At 45.6% G+C, this 15,425-nt stretch overlaps 1 protein-coding gene across 3 annotated transcripts in view; it reads left to right on the top strand.

Moving 5' to 3' along the window:
- The window catches only part of LOC147901684 (uncharacterized), a 65,784-nt gene that overhangs the window by 44,795 nt on the left and 5,564 nt on the right, over positions 1-15,425 (top strand). For all 3 annotated transcript variants that reach the window (XR_015541006.1, XM_087374793.1, XM_087374794.1), the window contains exons 7-10: positions 5,052-5,090; positions 5,260-5,334; positions 12,130-12,189; positions 12,314-12,378. Coding sequence is in view for 2 of the 3 variants with exons in the window: in XM_087374793.1 (XP_087230919.1) it covers positions 5,052-5,090; positions 5,260-5,334; positions 12,130-12,189; positions 12,314-12,378 (239 nt within the window). In the remaining variant the exon portion in view is untranslated. The remainder of the gene's footprint in view (positions 1-5,051; positions 5,091-5,259; positions 5,335-12,129; positions 12,190-12,313; positions 12,379-15,425) is intronic.

Raw genomic sequence — 15,425 nt, 5'->3', positions numbered from 1 at the left:
TCAGAAGGTACAGTGACTGGAGGGAAAATTTTCTGTTTTGCTGCAGATTTTTTGACAGTAAAAACAGCACTATTGTGAGTGCTCCTGGCTCTTGATAGAGCAGGTTTTCTGAGAAATCAGAATTTTATTTAGTCATTTTTTGACTTACAGGGAGTCAGGCACTTTCCTTATCTGATATGGCATCAGGGGGAAGTGAATCTTCAATACTGAACATAAAGAAATTGGAAGGGGCACACAATTATGCATTATGGGCAGAACAGTGTTTGAATGTACTTCTGCTAAAGAAGATTTCTAAGCCCATAAGGGTGAAGGGTGTCAAGCCATCTGGGATGGCAGATGATGAGTGGGAGGAGCTTGATTTGTCTGCAAGGGCTGCTATTATGCTTACTCTCACTGATTCTCTTATGTTCAATGTTCAGGCTGAAAAGACCTCTTATGGCCTATGGCAGAGGCTAGAAGAGTTGTATGCCCAAAAGAGTTCAGCCAGTAAGGTTTATTGGTTGAAGAAGCTTGTCGACCTTCGAAGGAAGGTACAGCTATGACCTCACACTTGAGTGAGTTCAATGCCATCTTTACACAGCTTATTGCTCAGGGATTGAACCTTGATGAGGAGTTCAAGGCTACTTTCTTGTTGTGTACCCTCCCTGAGAGTTGGGACACTTTCAAGACCACTCTGTCAAATTCAAATGTCACTCTTATGTATGCTGATGTGGAGAGCTCTCTCCTTATGGAGGAGATGAGCAGGAAGAATAATATGGGCAGCAAGTCTTCCAATGCTTTGCAGGTACAGGAAAGAGGTAGGACTCAGCAGAAGGGGAGATCTGTTGGCAAGTCCAAATCCCGCAGTCAGTCCCGTGGCAAAAAGGATATTGAATGCTTTTACTGTGGCAAGAAGGGACATGTGAAGTCTAAGTGCTTCAAGTTTATACGGGATCAGAAAGCCAAGAAGGCTGAGACAAAGGATGCAGGCAGTGGAAGCAAAGGCAAAGGCAAGGCCAAGGCAGATGACTTGGATGCAGTGAATGTTGCAGCAGAGGACAGTGACAGTGACAGACATGATGTATTATGTTCTTCTGCTGTATTATGTTCTTCTGATGTATTATGTTCTTCTGATGTATTATGTACTTCTGATGTATTATGTTCTTCTGATGTATTATGTTTCCAGTGCAGGTAATCATGTTGTTGCCATAACCGAGCTGCCGAAGGTTTCATTGTGGCATAGCCGGTTGGGACACATGTCCGTTAAAGGAATGCAAGAACTGTCACGTTTGGGTTATCTGCCGTCTCTTTCATTTTCAGATTTGCCTACTTGTGATCATTGCATTTTTGGAAAGCATTCTATGACTCCTCATAAGAGGAGAACTCCCCAGAATAGAGCACCGCTTGATCTAGTGCACACTGATTTGTGTGAGATGCCACATCTATCACTAGGGGGTGCAAAGTATTTCATTACTTTTATTGATGATGCCACACGCAAAGTGTGGGTCTATTTCTTGAAGCATAAGAGCGATGCCTTAGATGCTTTCAAGAAGTTTGTCGCTCAAGTTGAGAATCGGACAGGACGCAGGCTGAAATGCCTCAGATCCGATAATGGGGGTGAGTATGTGTCACATGCTTTTGTACAGTTTTGCGAAGCTAAGGGCATTAAACAGGAACTCACAGCCCCTCATAATGCATCTCAAAATGGTGTGAGTGAGCGGATGAATCGAACTATTCAGGAGAAAGTTCGATGTATGTTGTCTTATGCTGCATTGCCCCATGGCTTTTGGGCAGAAGCCGTGGAAACAGCAGTTCACCTAATTAACAGGTCGCCGAACAAGGCTTTGGAGTTGAAAGTGCCAGAGGAGGTGTGGTCTGGCAAGCCACCTTCATATAAGCACTTACGTGTGTTTGGCTGCGAGTGCTTTGCTCATGTACACAAAGAACTGCGCACCAAACTGGAGCCAAAGTCTTTCAGATGCATCTTCATGGGTTACGGTGACGAAGGTGAAATGGGGTACAGGTTATGGGATCCTGTCAAACGGAAGATTATACGCAGCAATGACGTCATCTTTAAAGAGGATTGTGTACACAAAGAACCCGTGCGACCTGTGGAATACAGGAGGGTTGTTTATGATGATGTCGGACAGCAAAGAATGCCCATTAATATGCAGCAGCAGGCTGCTGTAGATAACCCTGTCTGCTTTACCGAGGTATAAGGCCAGATTGGTTGCCAAGGGATTTAAGCAGGATAAGGGCATTGACTTTGATGAAATCTTTTCCCCTGTAGTCAAGATGACTACTTTGAGAGCAGTGTTAGCTCTTGTTGCTCATGAGGACATGGATTTATGTCAGATGGATGTGAAGACTGCTTTTCTTCACGGAGATCTCCATGATGAGATCTACATGAGTCAGCCAGAGGGATATGCTGTTAAAGGGAAAGAGCAGCTTGTGTGTAAGCTCAAGAGGAGCTTGTATGGACTCAAGCAGGCGCCAAGAGAATGGTACAAGAAGTTTGATGCCTTCATGCAGTCCCAAGGGTATCATAGGTGTGAGACCGATCACTGCTTGTACACCAAACGGGCAAAGGATGGCAGTTTGATGCTACTCATTCTATATGTGGATGACATGCTGATTGCCAGCAAATCTCAGCAGGAGATTAGTGCTTTGAAGAAGCAACTGCATAAGTCTTTTGATATGAAAGACTTGGGTGATGCAAACCATATTCTTGGTATGCGGATTATTCGTGACAGGTCCAAGGGACTTTTGTTTCTGTCACAGAAGGAGTACATTGACAAAGTACTGCAGAGGTTTAAAATGGAGGGGGGGAAGTCTATTAGTACCCCGTTTCCTCCACATTTAAAACTCAGCAGTAAGGACAGCCACAGATCAGATGATGATAAGGCTGAGATGGCCAAGGTTCTGTATGCATCTGCAGTTGGTTCTTTGATGTATGCCATGGTTGCCACTCGTCCGGATATTGCTTTTGCGGTGGGAGTCATCAGCAGGTATATGGCAAATCCAGGCAAGCGGCACTGGGAAGCAGTGAAAGGCGTCTTGAGGTATCTCAAGGGTACTAAAGACTTGTGCATATGCTATGGTAGGTAGGATGCATTGGTGCATGGTTTTACAGATTCAGACTATGCAGGGAATGCAGATAACCGGAAGTCTACTACCGGTTATATTTTCACATTTGTAGGAGGTGCTATATCATGGGTGTCTCGGTTGCAGAAATGCATTGCACTGTCAACCACTGAAGCTGAATATGTTGCAGCCACTGAGGCTTGCAAGGAAGCAATATGGCTTACTCGGCTGGTGGGAGATTTGGGCATTACAGGAGATATGCCAGTTTTGCATTGTGATAGTCAGAGTGCTATCATGTTGGCAAAGAATCCGGTCTTTCATCAGAAGACCAAGCACATAGATGTGAAATACCATTTCATCAGGGAGGTACTTGAAGACAAGCGGCTTGAGCTTGTGAAGGTGCATACTGATGATAATCCTGCAGATTTGCTCACTAAGAGCTTGCCTACAGAGCGGTTTGCACATTGTCGCCATATCATGGGATTAGGATGAGACCATTCTTATTTTATGGTCTTGTATACAGTAACTGTATATTGCTGTACTTTTTATCCTTTTCTCCCCTTTAGGCACATTGGCCTTTAGGTGGGAGGTTGTTGGGGTAAAGGCACATTGCCACCCTTTAAAAGTTATGACCCCTATGACTGTCTTAAGACAGTCATAGGGTGAATACCTAATCCTAATAAAACTCTTGAGTTTGTGGTGTGGCTCAACACATTTTACACACCCACACTTCCTAGTGTCTCTCTCTCTCTCTGTCTCCATCGTTCCACTCCCTCTCACTCTTTCCCTCACATATATCTGGATTGTTCATTTATTCTACTTTCTCTCCTTGCACTCATCACTAACAGTTGTCAACCACACTCAACGTTGGCGTCTCTGAGAAAATAAATGAAAGTGGCATGTGCTTTGGAGAAGAAATTGATGGGAGTTTATTTAGATTTTGGGTCTCAACGTCAACAAGGTCATCAATCATCACTATATAGCCTTCCACATTTGAGTCCAAGAAGCGGATGAATTAAAAAAGAGAGACGATCAATGGGAAGTTGGACATCTCTTCTCATTCGACATCTCTTCTCTTGCTTCTACATTTGCCTTGTTTTTACTTCTTTTAGCTCTAGATTGCTAACATGAATGCTCTCTGGTGCTTCATCCTTCCTTCAATTTGCATTACCTAATACTTTGAATTGCCCATTTTATCACTTGCAATACTATTCAGAGACCTGCTACCCCTCCTGTCCGTGCATGCGTCAAACCTGCACTCATTGACTAATTTGCTAATTTACATTGTGTACTCTTATCGCGACTTGAGATGTGTGGTCACCAATTCTAGATGGAAGTTGCTGCACAAAGCCCTTTCTCAAGGACCTTGTAACGAGGGAATCCACATTTTCATACGATTGACTCAGGCATCTACATATCTCTTGATTTAGAGACACTGTTAGTATTGTAGGCTGAGTCCCTAGAGGCATATTGTAGACTAAAAGTCCCAAGAGGCATATCTAGGAAGATGGCGGCATATATAGGAAATCAACCATGGTTTTCCAACCCTGACTAAAAGCTCAAATATCATTTGGTATGAGACAAAGCCCTCATTCTTTGGCTGTGTGCAAGCATTGGAAAAGGGTGAAAGATCCTCAGGACTGGGATCAGGTGCATCACCAAAATGCAGTCATTCTGGAATCTGTTCTAGCTTTGGTTTTCTTCAGCCACTACTGGCTGACCTAGTTGGCCACACAAGCTTGTCACGTCTCAGTCCTAAGCCCAGCAACATTGATTGTCATTATAATTAAAATTTAATGATATCTGCTTGTAATTGATAAGCCGAGGGCAGGATGTCTTATTTCCATCTCTAATATCAAAGGCTTGCGAGTGTTTAAAATATCTTTAAGGTCCTATGCTTTCGTTCCTGGTCTTCTTTTGCTGAAATATAAAGATGGAAATGATGATGATTATGTCACGCTTGGATGTTTTCCCTTTTTCAATTACAGGGAGGGAGCGTCTTCACAATTTCGACCCTTCAAAATATGGTAAAAAACAAATGAGCATTATTATCCTTTATGATGATGGTTTTTTTGGGGGCATGTGTTCTTTTGTGTAATTTGAAAGTTTCTACTGCTTTTAAAGGACCTTATTTCTTGACATTTTATTTGAAATTGGGACATGGCTCTCATGTATGAATGGTGATAACTTCAAAAGATGGCCAGGAGAATTGGAGGAAAAGTCCTTTTAGAGAGAGCACGCTATCAGGTCACAAGAGAAGTCTTGAGAAAGGTAACAAATTTCTTAAACTTTTATAGGCATCATCAGTAGATACATAACTATCGACAATTTTACAAAATGTCATATTTAAGTCATCATATAATTTGAAAAGAACTTAAAATCTATTCAGAACCAGGAGATTTATATGTCTGTTTGAATTGGAAAATTTGATGTCAAGCAATGTGGACTGACTGTTCATTCTATTCTTTGGACATCATGTGATTATGCTTGCGATATCTGCACAAAGTTGTAACATTATTCAATGAGAATTTTGAAGTCTTAATCTGATAAAATCTCACAAATGCACACACACATGCGCGCACGCACGAGCATGCACACACATACACACGTGTACACGTACACACATGCCTGCATGTGTGGGCTCGCAGAGAGAGAGAGAGAGAGAGAGAGATTAACGTCCGCGGGAGGCCTTGCGGGCCTATAGGACAAAGTGTGGAAAACACCAAAAAGGGAAAAGACTCATACAAGCCGCAAAGGGCTGGAGCAAAGGGTGTGCTAAGGCCCTTGCTGAGTACTATGCTGAAATAAGAGCTCAATAGCTCAAGCAAAATCGAATACAAAACATGTCATATCATATCATATCATGCCATGTTATATCATGTGCTATCTGAAGTAGGAAGAGAGCTGGAACTGGAACTGGAACTCAGAATCCGAAACCCAGCACTGTGGTGGCTCGTCTATGAGCAGCGAAGATGTCTCTGATCTACGTCTGTTTGGCCATCTCATTCTGTGGTGGCGGAGGAGGGCATGGTCTCCTCGATCTGTGAACCCGATGATCTATGTTCAGAGTGACCCCTCGTCTCAGGCAGTCTCCTTTGAGGAAGCTGTGATAGGTCAGACCTCAATCGAGTGTGCTCTGGTCTCTCCCCGTGTCACGGGCAGCCTCTGCAATCCTCTCTCCGCAATCCATACCGCCCGCACATCAGCTAGCTCCTCCACCTCACTATGTTATGGAGCTGACTCAAATGTATAGAAATCTGTGACATGCCGTTGTGTTTGGTTAGCCTATGTATCTTGTGGTCTGGTCCCCTCCTGTTGCTCCCTAATCTGTCGTACTCTGTGGTGGCGCATCTCAAGTAGATAGAGCCTAATGCAGACCTGGTCATGGAGATGGATCAATCGCGACAGTGGACCGAACCCACTCCCATCCTGATAAAGACAATGGTATCGTCCCCGGATCTCGTAGTAGGCTGGGTAGGAGCAGAGAAAGTGCTCCCCTGTCTCAATCTCTCCTAGTGTGCATAACATGCAGATCCATTGCTCTCTGGATATACTTGTTGCTCTCCCTGTCTCAATCCTCAGCTGATGAAATGAAACCCGCATCTGCCCAATGGCGATCCTCAGTGCATGTGAGACACCCTTGTCCTCAAGATACTGGGGTCTGATGATGAATCCCTCCTCCGAGACTCTCAGGAATGGTCGCGGTAGAACTGGGTCTTGGTAGGGAGCTCTTGATCTCCCCTCCAAGCCCAAGATGTGTAGAGCTGGAGGAGGTCTAACCGTATGATACGGTTAATCTCATATTGTGGAATCAACTTAGGGGGTGCATCCATACTGTACTGAAAGGGAGGGAGCTTGTCCATCTGAATCCTGTGTCTGGCAAACCATGTGGATATAAGTGCATACCATGTGTTTGCCCCGCTCTCAGCTAGTCGTCTGGATGACTCCAGAGCCATTCTCGGTAGTCTCCAATGGGGTAAGTCCCAGGCTCTGTGAATGAATGTCACGGTCTAGAAGATGGCATCCATCTGCAGTGGTGTCATGGTGAACTCTGCCTGTACTATCTTATGTGGTACTGAGGGCTTGCTTTGAATCATCCTAGATCTCATAGTCACATGTAGCCGCTCAAATCTCCTCCACTCTGTCACATCTCCTAAAGGGTGCTGCATACATGGCAGTCGGCCGCACTAGTGTATCGAAGAGCCAACACTTTGTCGGTGGATCTAAAGTGTGCCTAGAAGCACTGTCTTTCCAATCGGGCTAGGGCACCTCGTTCCCGTGTGAGTTGTGCATGGGCTGCATGTGTCATAGTGAAAAGGGGTCTTGTGAAGACTGCTCTTAAATAGGTGTAGGATTGCACTATCTCCACTGGCTCGTCTCGATAAGTGAAGCTGAGTTGACGGAGCACTGCATGTGAGGTGTTGAAGACCATAACCTTGGTCTTCCCAAGGTTGAGTGTCAGGTCTCTCTCTATGCAGAATACCTCTAGGGCCTCCAAGTGTGTGTGCAGCTCCTCTGTGTGTGTGCAGCCCCTCTGCTGAGGATGAGATAAGGACTATGTCATTGGCGTATAGCAATATCTGTATCATGAGATAGGCCAGTAGTGATTCTTTGCCTCCCAGGCGGTCTGTGAAGGAAGTGATCTTATCAATGTAAAGCCCCGCTTCACTCTGATTGTGCTCTCGACCCAATCCGATAGACCACCTGGGGCGCGACCTCTGCCTCTGTTGGACTCATACATGCTCATCATCCTCCATATCAATGTCTCTGGAATCTGGAGCTCATGTAGTCTCCTAATCATGTGGGACCTTGGGACAATGTCAAAAGCCTTGTGAAAGTCTACAAAGCATGTGTAGACCTTCTGGTGTCTAGACCTCGCCTCCTCAATGATAGCCCTCCTGTTGTCTCCGGAATCCTAGCTGCCCTAGTGCGCGTTGTCTCGGAGCCTCTGTGTGGCTGCTGAGCTCCCTCTTTAAAACTGATCCATAAATCTTGGCTAGAGATGAGGGTACGGTAGTTCCCAGTCTCTATAGGGTCTCCGGCTGTGTATCTGTACAATAGTGGTAGTACTCCAAGTAGGTGGGAAATTGTGACACACAGCCCAGCTGAACATCTGTGCTAGGACCTTCTGTCCATGTGCAAAGTGCTCGGTCTGTAGGCCCTCATGGTCCTGCGCTCTCCGATTGTGTAATTTGCGAAGTGCTGCCCGTACATTCTATGTGGTGAAGTAGTGGGCCTAGGCATAGAGGAGATATCCGATGGTGTTTGCATCTGGGCATCATAGAGGGAACATGCATACGTGTGCCACACATCTGGATTGGTGATGGGAATAGGTGGCTTCCCCTTTGATAGAAACCCCCATCCGGTGGCTGGGTCTCCTCCTCGAAAAGATGTGACAATCTTGTCTATCCTATGTGTGAGGGCCCGCCTCTTACGGCGTGTCAATCGTTGAAAGATCCTTTGTGTCTCGGGTGGTGTCAGGTGACCCAAATCCCGCTCCTGTTTCAAGTGGGCTCTCGCCTCTTTGCACTCGTCATCAAACCAAAGGTTTTGGGGCATCTTCCCATCTTGGACCCGCATGGGTCTGGTCGTGGGAAATGATATGGTAGAAGGGTCCTGTACCAGAGAGACAAGGGTGTTGGAGGCATTGGCGAGGTCTACATCATCTCCAAGTAGAGCCGGGAGCCCTCTGGCTAAGTGACTCATGTACATTGGGTCAAGGGCACGGTCAAAGTGGATTTGGATGCGTGTAGGTGCGGGGGGGATCTCCCTGTAGGTGGCATAATGGCAGAGATATGGAAGGCCAAGTATGAGTGGTCAGCTCGGAGTTGGGGGGGGGGATGACAAAGTCGTGTATTCGCGAGACAAAATCTAGTGGGCCTAGTAGTTAGTCCACCGTACTACATCCACCACCATGTGGTAATCAGGTGAGTCCTCTAGAAGATGGCCATCTTTGAAGACCTTTATAAATGATCAGGTCGTGGACTGCCCCTAGCTCAAGTAGATGTCGTCCATATCCTGTCACCTGTGGGGCATCTGCAAATGTCTCAATATCCTGAGCTCAGTTGCATCTAGCTCTTGGACTATATATGGATCTCTGCCATCGGCGAAGTCAAGCAAGCCAACTTGCTTATTTCCTATCCGTGCATTGAAAAAGACGTGTGGGTGGGTGGTGGTTCACACCACTTGCAAGAAAGGTTAAAAAAAAGAACTGCACATTTATTATAGCAACAAGCCGTTGGCTGAGTGACATGAGGGGTCCCTCTGAGCTAGTTGGACCGGGCTCAATCCCCAGTAGGATTGTTTTGCCACCCTCTTAGTGGGTGGCCTCCTTCTGCCGGACAAACCTTTTCGTAAATCTAGTCCGGGTCCCCTTTTTTAATTGGTCCAACTCGTTGCACGCCCCTTCCCACCCAACTATGAGGTCGTCCAGGCGGGAGGTGTGAACTTCTCGTGAGAGTCAAAGCACTGCCGCTAGAGTCTAGCAAGTGTGGCATATGCCTTGCTCAATCAGACGTGCATTGCTGGTTGCATAGAAAGAAAGAAAGTTTATTAAAGTATTTGGAAGACCGATGGGTCTATGAGACTGTGAAAAACTTAGTACAAACGAGCTATGGTGGTGGAGCTACTAAATGAGCATCCACACCAATGCAAAATGCAAAAAATACAAAATGGTAGTACTAAGCACAACATAGTCATGTCGGTGATCGACTATATATCAATCTCATCATCATCATCATCATCATCATCAGGACATCAGGGTGGATGAGGCAATGGGGGCATGATATCGGCGATAGAGTGCTGTCGGCCACTCATAGGTGCAGCCCTAGCACGTCTCCTGGTCATAGCTCTGCGTCTAATCAAGGCTACTGTGACCCCTATCGATCGGGCTCTGACTCTAAACAGGGAGGGGATGTCCCCAAGTGTGATATGTGTGTCAACCCTCTGTTTGAGTTGTCGGGCAACTGGCTCCGGGTCACGCTCACGTGGAGGCCTCGTCTCGTGGGGGTCCATGTGATCTGGCTGAAAAAACTTCGTGATAGAGCTCTGAGAGGGATCAGCCAAGGAAAAAGTCTGCTCCTGTCTCCGTGCTCGAAGTATCCTCTCGTGATGCCTGAGTACCTCATGAATGAAACCTACCAAACATCGTTGGTCTGGGTAGGAGAGGAATCGGGCCAAAATCCCATAGCTATCTTTGAAGAGGCAGTAGAAACGCCCTCGGATCTCATAGTAAACAGGACACCTGAAGATGAAGTGCTCCTCTGTCTCAACCTCTTGCATGTCACATAATGTGCATATGCGTCTCTCCCTGGGTAGTCGCTCTACTCTGCCACTCTCGATACGAAGTCTATGTGAAGAGACCCGAAACTGCCCAATAGAGATCCTCAGTGAGTGGGGTAAGTAGATCTGCGTGTATCGTGGGGGGTCAACGAAACCCTCAGCTATGATATGTAAGAAGTGATCTTTGTAGAAGCTAAGCTTCACTAGGAGTTCACTCAATCCCAACCAGGTCCGAAATGTGTGTAGCTGTAAGAGATGCTTAGGGATAACTTGGTTGACTTCGTGTGATAGGAGGGGAGAAAACGAAGCATCCATGCTGTACTAGAAGGGAGGTAGTCCATCCATGTGGAGCCCTAGTCGCTCAAAACATCTCTGTGTGCGTGCGTACTAGCACCTTTGGTCCCCTCCTGTTGCAAGTGCCATAGAAGAGGACAATGCTAGCCATGGTAGCGTGCTATGCCCAGAGGTGTAATCCCCATACTCCCTGACTCGGTACAGATACGTGATGACCTGAAATGCCGCATCTAGTTGTAATGGGGGTGATTCAAACTCAGCCTGAATGATCTGGTGAGGAACATATGGCTTACCACGAATCATCCGTGATAACATGAGAACCTGTAGCCGCTCTACACCGGCCCACTCTATATCCGACAAGTCTGGTCCCCAACATGGGCTGTCGTACATCCCCGCTGGACGGACCAGGGAGTCAAAAAGCAACCCCTTGGTCCGTGGATCTTGAAAGTGCGAGCGGAAGCACGGCCTCTCTAGTCTGGCTAATGAAGCATATCCTCTGCTCAAGCGTGCTTGCATATCGCGGGTCTCATAGTGAAGATGGGTCCGAAAAAGACAACCCCAAGATAAGTGTATGATGAAACTATCTCAATAGGTGACCCATCGAATGTGAACTACTCCTGGCGCATGAAGGCTCGAGATGTATTGAAGATCATAACCTTGGTTTTACCAGGTTGACCTTCAAATCATGAGACTCACAAAAGGACTGTAGTGCGTCAAGGTGTCTCTAGAGCCCCTCTGTTGAGGAAGACAAGAGAGCCACGTCATTTGCGTAAAGCAATATCTGGATCAGCATGCCCGCAAGAGAGCAACCTACTCCCCCCTGTGTCTGCATCACTGTCTCAAGCTCGTCAATGTAGAGGCCAAACAAGGTAGGTGATAATGGACACCCTTGTTTGACATCGATAGTACTCATGATCTCGTCTGTCCACCCAGATCCTACCCGGACTCTGCCTGAAACTCTCTTGTAAAGTGGCATGACAGCCCAAATGATCTCCTAGTCATAACCTAAATCCTGTAGGCGCCGTATGAGGCGGGCTCTCGGAACTGTGAAAACCACCTTGCGGAAATCCACAAAGCAACAACAAACCCTCTACTTCCATGCCCTTGCCTCCTCGATGATACATTTGAGCATGAGAATGTGGTCCATGGTTCCATGATCACGCCAAAATCCGGCCTGTCCTACTGCTCTAAGTCCTCGATACTCCGCAAATCTGTTGACCTCGGAATCAAGTACTGATGCATAAATCTTGGACATGAAGTGTCCAATCATAATGGTCCTGTAGTTCTCCGGGCTCATGGGATCCCTTGCCTTGTGGATGGGTGTAGAGAGAGAGAGAGAGAGAGAGAGAGAGAGAGAGAGAGAGTTGAGTTTTTGATAGATCCATCATGCATTCACCACAGAAGTGGGATACATTGTATTCACAACTATTACTCTTGGTTATCATGGCACATTTTTATAAATAATTCCTAAACATTCCTCATTTTTGGAAGGGAGGGCAAGCTGCAGCCTCAAGATTACAGACCCATGTTGCCATGCTCACAGCAAAACAGGTACCCTACTTGAAGCTACCTTGAAAATCAATAAACATCTTTTAAGAATATAGAAATGCAGACCTTGATATGATATCTACATTCGATTGATTCTCACTATTTTCTTGTGTGATTTGAGGTCTAGGGTCTTGCCAAGGCTGCATCATGCTATATGGCTTTGCAAAGAACATCAATGTTACTAGGCCCACTGTAAGCGTTTCATGTTCTGAAGCTACTTAGGAAATGTGCACCCTCCAGTGTTACTTCTAATACCCAACCGTAATATTTTGTGTTGTGATAATTTACATTTCCAATGTTGTCAAAGAAAGAAAGATTTATGTAAGATACTGTGAAAATGGTTTTTAACAAAAGAGGGGTGAAAACAGGTTCTCTTATTTTTATAATGCATTTCATAGAGACCATTGGCATCATTATGTAATTTTTTATAGCCATCCAGTGAATGGGTCTTCGTGTGATGATTTCACCTGTGACATTCTCCATTTTATTGTCATTGTATCAACATGAGAAGGAAAGGGTTCCATGTTGTCTTTTGAACTCTGCTACTCATTTGAACATGTTGATTAGAAATCTTGCACATTTTCTCCCCTCTGTCTCTCTCTCTCTCTCTCTCTCACCCCCTCCCTCCCTGCAATAAGCCTTCCTAGCCTTTTGCTTAGGCCTTTGCGCCACTCAGCTCTCCGCTCAAGTACTTGATCCCTCCCTCCATTCAGCCTTCCTTTCAAGCACCTATTTCTTCCTCTGTTCAGTTCATGGCTCCCTCCTTCTCAGCTATCCAGTATGCTCAGTCCATTATTTTCCTCTGCTTAGCCCTCGGACCCTCCTCTCAGCTTAGACTTAGCTTAGGCTGCTTCTAGCTATCCTAATCTAGAGTTAGGGTTAGTCTCAGGCCTACTATCTGGTCCGAAACATCAGCTGAGCAAGGATATTGATCCACTATGGAAGAGGGATGCCATGAGGACTCATCATCTGGGAAACCCCACTTGATGTAGGATTTATTTCGGGGAATGTGGTCTCTGAATCCAATGATCCTCACAGGTATATACTGAATATGGCCCTCCTCATCCATGGGAGGCAGCTCTTCCATAACCTGGTCTGTGGGTCCCAAGTATTTCTTCAAAAAGGAGACATGGAACACATTATGAATCCTTGATGAAGGGGTCAGCTCCAACCTATATGCCACTTCCCCAATTCTCTGCAACACCTGTAGGGTCCATAATATCTATGGGCCAGCTTAGTGTTTGTATTCTTTTTCAATGAAGCTATTTAGACTCCTCCATCAGTATATGCCTTCATGCCTTTAACCATGTGGTCCTTGTATTGCGGAAGTAAGGTTGTCATATGTACCAAATCATCAATGGCCTGCTGGTTAGTCATAGCTCCATCGAGAACTGTAGAGGGAACATGAACCTTGTACCCATTCATGGCCTCAAACGGACTCATCCCTAGGGAGGTGTCCTTGGTGGTGTTATAACAAAACTCAGCCAAGTGTAGCCATTTGTCTTATGTGGTCTGGGTATCAAAACAAAAATGTCTAAGGTACTCCAGCCGCCTATTGACCCTTTCAGACTGGCCATCAGTTTGTCAGTAGTCAGCAGTACTTGGAGTGAGGAGTGTATCAGCTTCTCTGTCACTTAATATTTAGTGTGGGAGGCCATGTAATTTGAACACATTCTCCATGAACTGAGCAACAACCATAGAGGCTGAATATTGTGTCTTTGTGGGTATATAGTGTGCTGCCTTTGTGAGCCTGTCCACAACAACAAAAATAATATTCCAGCCCCTAGCTGTCACAGATAGACCAGTTTGCGATGTGGGTCCACTTACCCTCTGGAATGGGCAGAGGCTCAAGCAAGTTTCCTGGCCTGAGGTTCAATTCCCTGTTTTGTTGGCAGGGCGTGCAGCTTTGAACATACTTGTATACATCCTTTCATAACCCCTTCCATATAAAGCTCTGCTTCACTATTTCATAGGTCTTAAATAATCCAATATGACCAGCCATAGGAGAGGAGTGCATCTCTTGCAGGACTAGCAGCTTGTAGGTGGGATTCTCCACAAGAAAAATCCTCCCTTTGTACCATAATAAGCCATTGTACAGTTAGTAATTAGGTTGGTCTTCACAAGAGGGATTTCGCAGGTCCTAGAAAATGACAGCAGCCTTAGGGTTCTGTAATAGAGCTTAGGGTGCATGACCACATCCTAGATAGAGAATCTGCCACTATATTCTCTTTCCTTGCTTTAAACTCAATGTCAAAACCATAGTTTTGTATGACAGAAAGCCACCTCCTTTGCTTGGGAGGAAGATTGGTTTGTGACATAAGATATTATAGAGTCCTATAGTCAGTCTTGACATTGAAGTGGCTGCCATAGAGATCGAGGTGCCACTTTTCAATGGCGTGTAGTATAGCCAACATCTCTTGGTCATAGGTGAAAAGTGATCTCCTTGGCATCCAGCTTCCTACTCTCATAGGCAATCACTGCATGGGGCTACTTTAGGACTGCAACCAACCAATCCTTAAGGATGTGTTTTGACTACAGAGACCTCAAGAAAATGACCATAAAGAACAGATTTCCTATACTAGGGTTGATAATCTCTTAAATGAATTGAAGGGAGCCAAGTTCTTCACTCAGATAGACCTCAAGTTAGGCTATCATCAGATTAGGATGAGGGAGGAGGATGAGCCAAAGACAGCCTCCAGAACTGAAAGGGGGCTGTACCAATTTGAGGTGATGGCATTTGACCTTACCAATGCCCAGCCACTTTCCAAGCCCTCGTGAATAAAGTTCTGTAGCCTTACCTCTACAAGTTTGGTTTGGTATTCTTTGATGATATTCTCAAGACTAAGGAGGATCGTCTTTCGTATATGTGAATAAGATTTGGAGGTTTTAAGAACCCGCCAGCTCTATGCTAAGCCAAGTAAGTGTACCTTCATGGCAAAAGAGGTGGAGTGTATGGGACACATTATGGGCAGCAATGGAATCAGGGTGGATCCCAACAAGGTAAAATGCATCATGGAATGGCCTCAGCCTGCCCATGTTACTCAAGTAAGAGGCTTTCTTGGCCTTGCCTCCTTTTGTAGGAGAGAAATCAGGGCATACCAATATGGGTGCTGACGAGAAAGTAGCCTTCAATTATTGGAAGCTCTTTTCTGCATCTAATGTCCATCCAAAATAGTCTTTCTTTAGCACTCTTGACACCCTGTAGGGAGCTGTGTTCACTGGTTTGGACCTTGGCTCAA

This window comes from Dipteris shenzhenensis, chromosome 5 (assembly GCF_047967505.1).
Source record: "Dipteris shenzhenensis isolate YYH24624 ecotype China chromosome 5, Dip_SZ_1.0, whole genome shotgun sequence".
Classification (NCBI taxonomy): Eukaryota; Viridiplantae; Streptophyta; class Polypodiopsida; order Gleicheniales; family Dipteridaceae; genus Dipteris; species Dipteris shenzhenensis.
The sequence above is the reverse complement of the archived record's forward strand: the minus strand, read 5'-3'. Positions and strand labels throughout refer to the sequence as shown.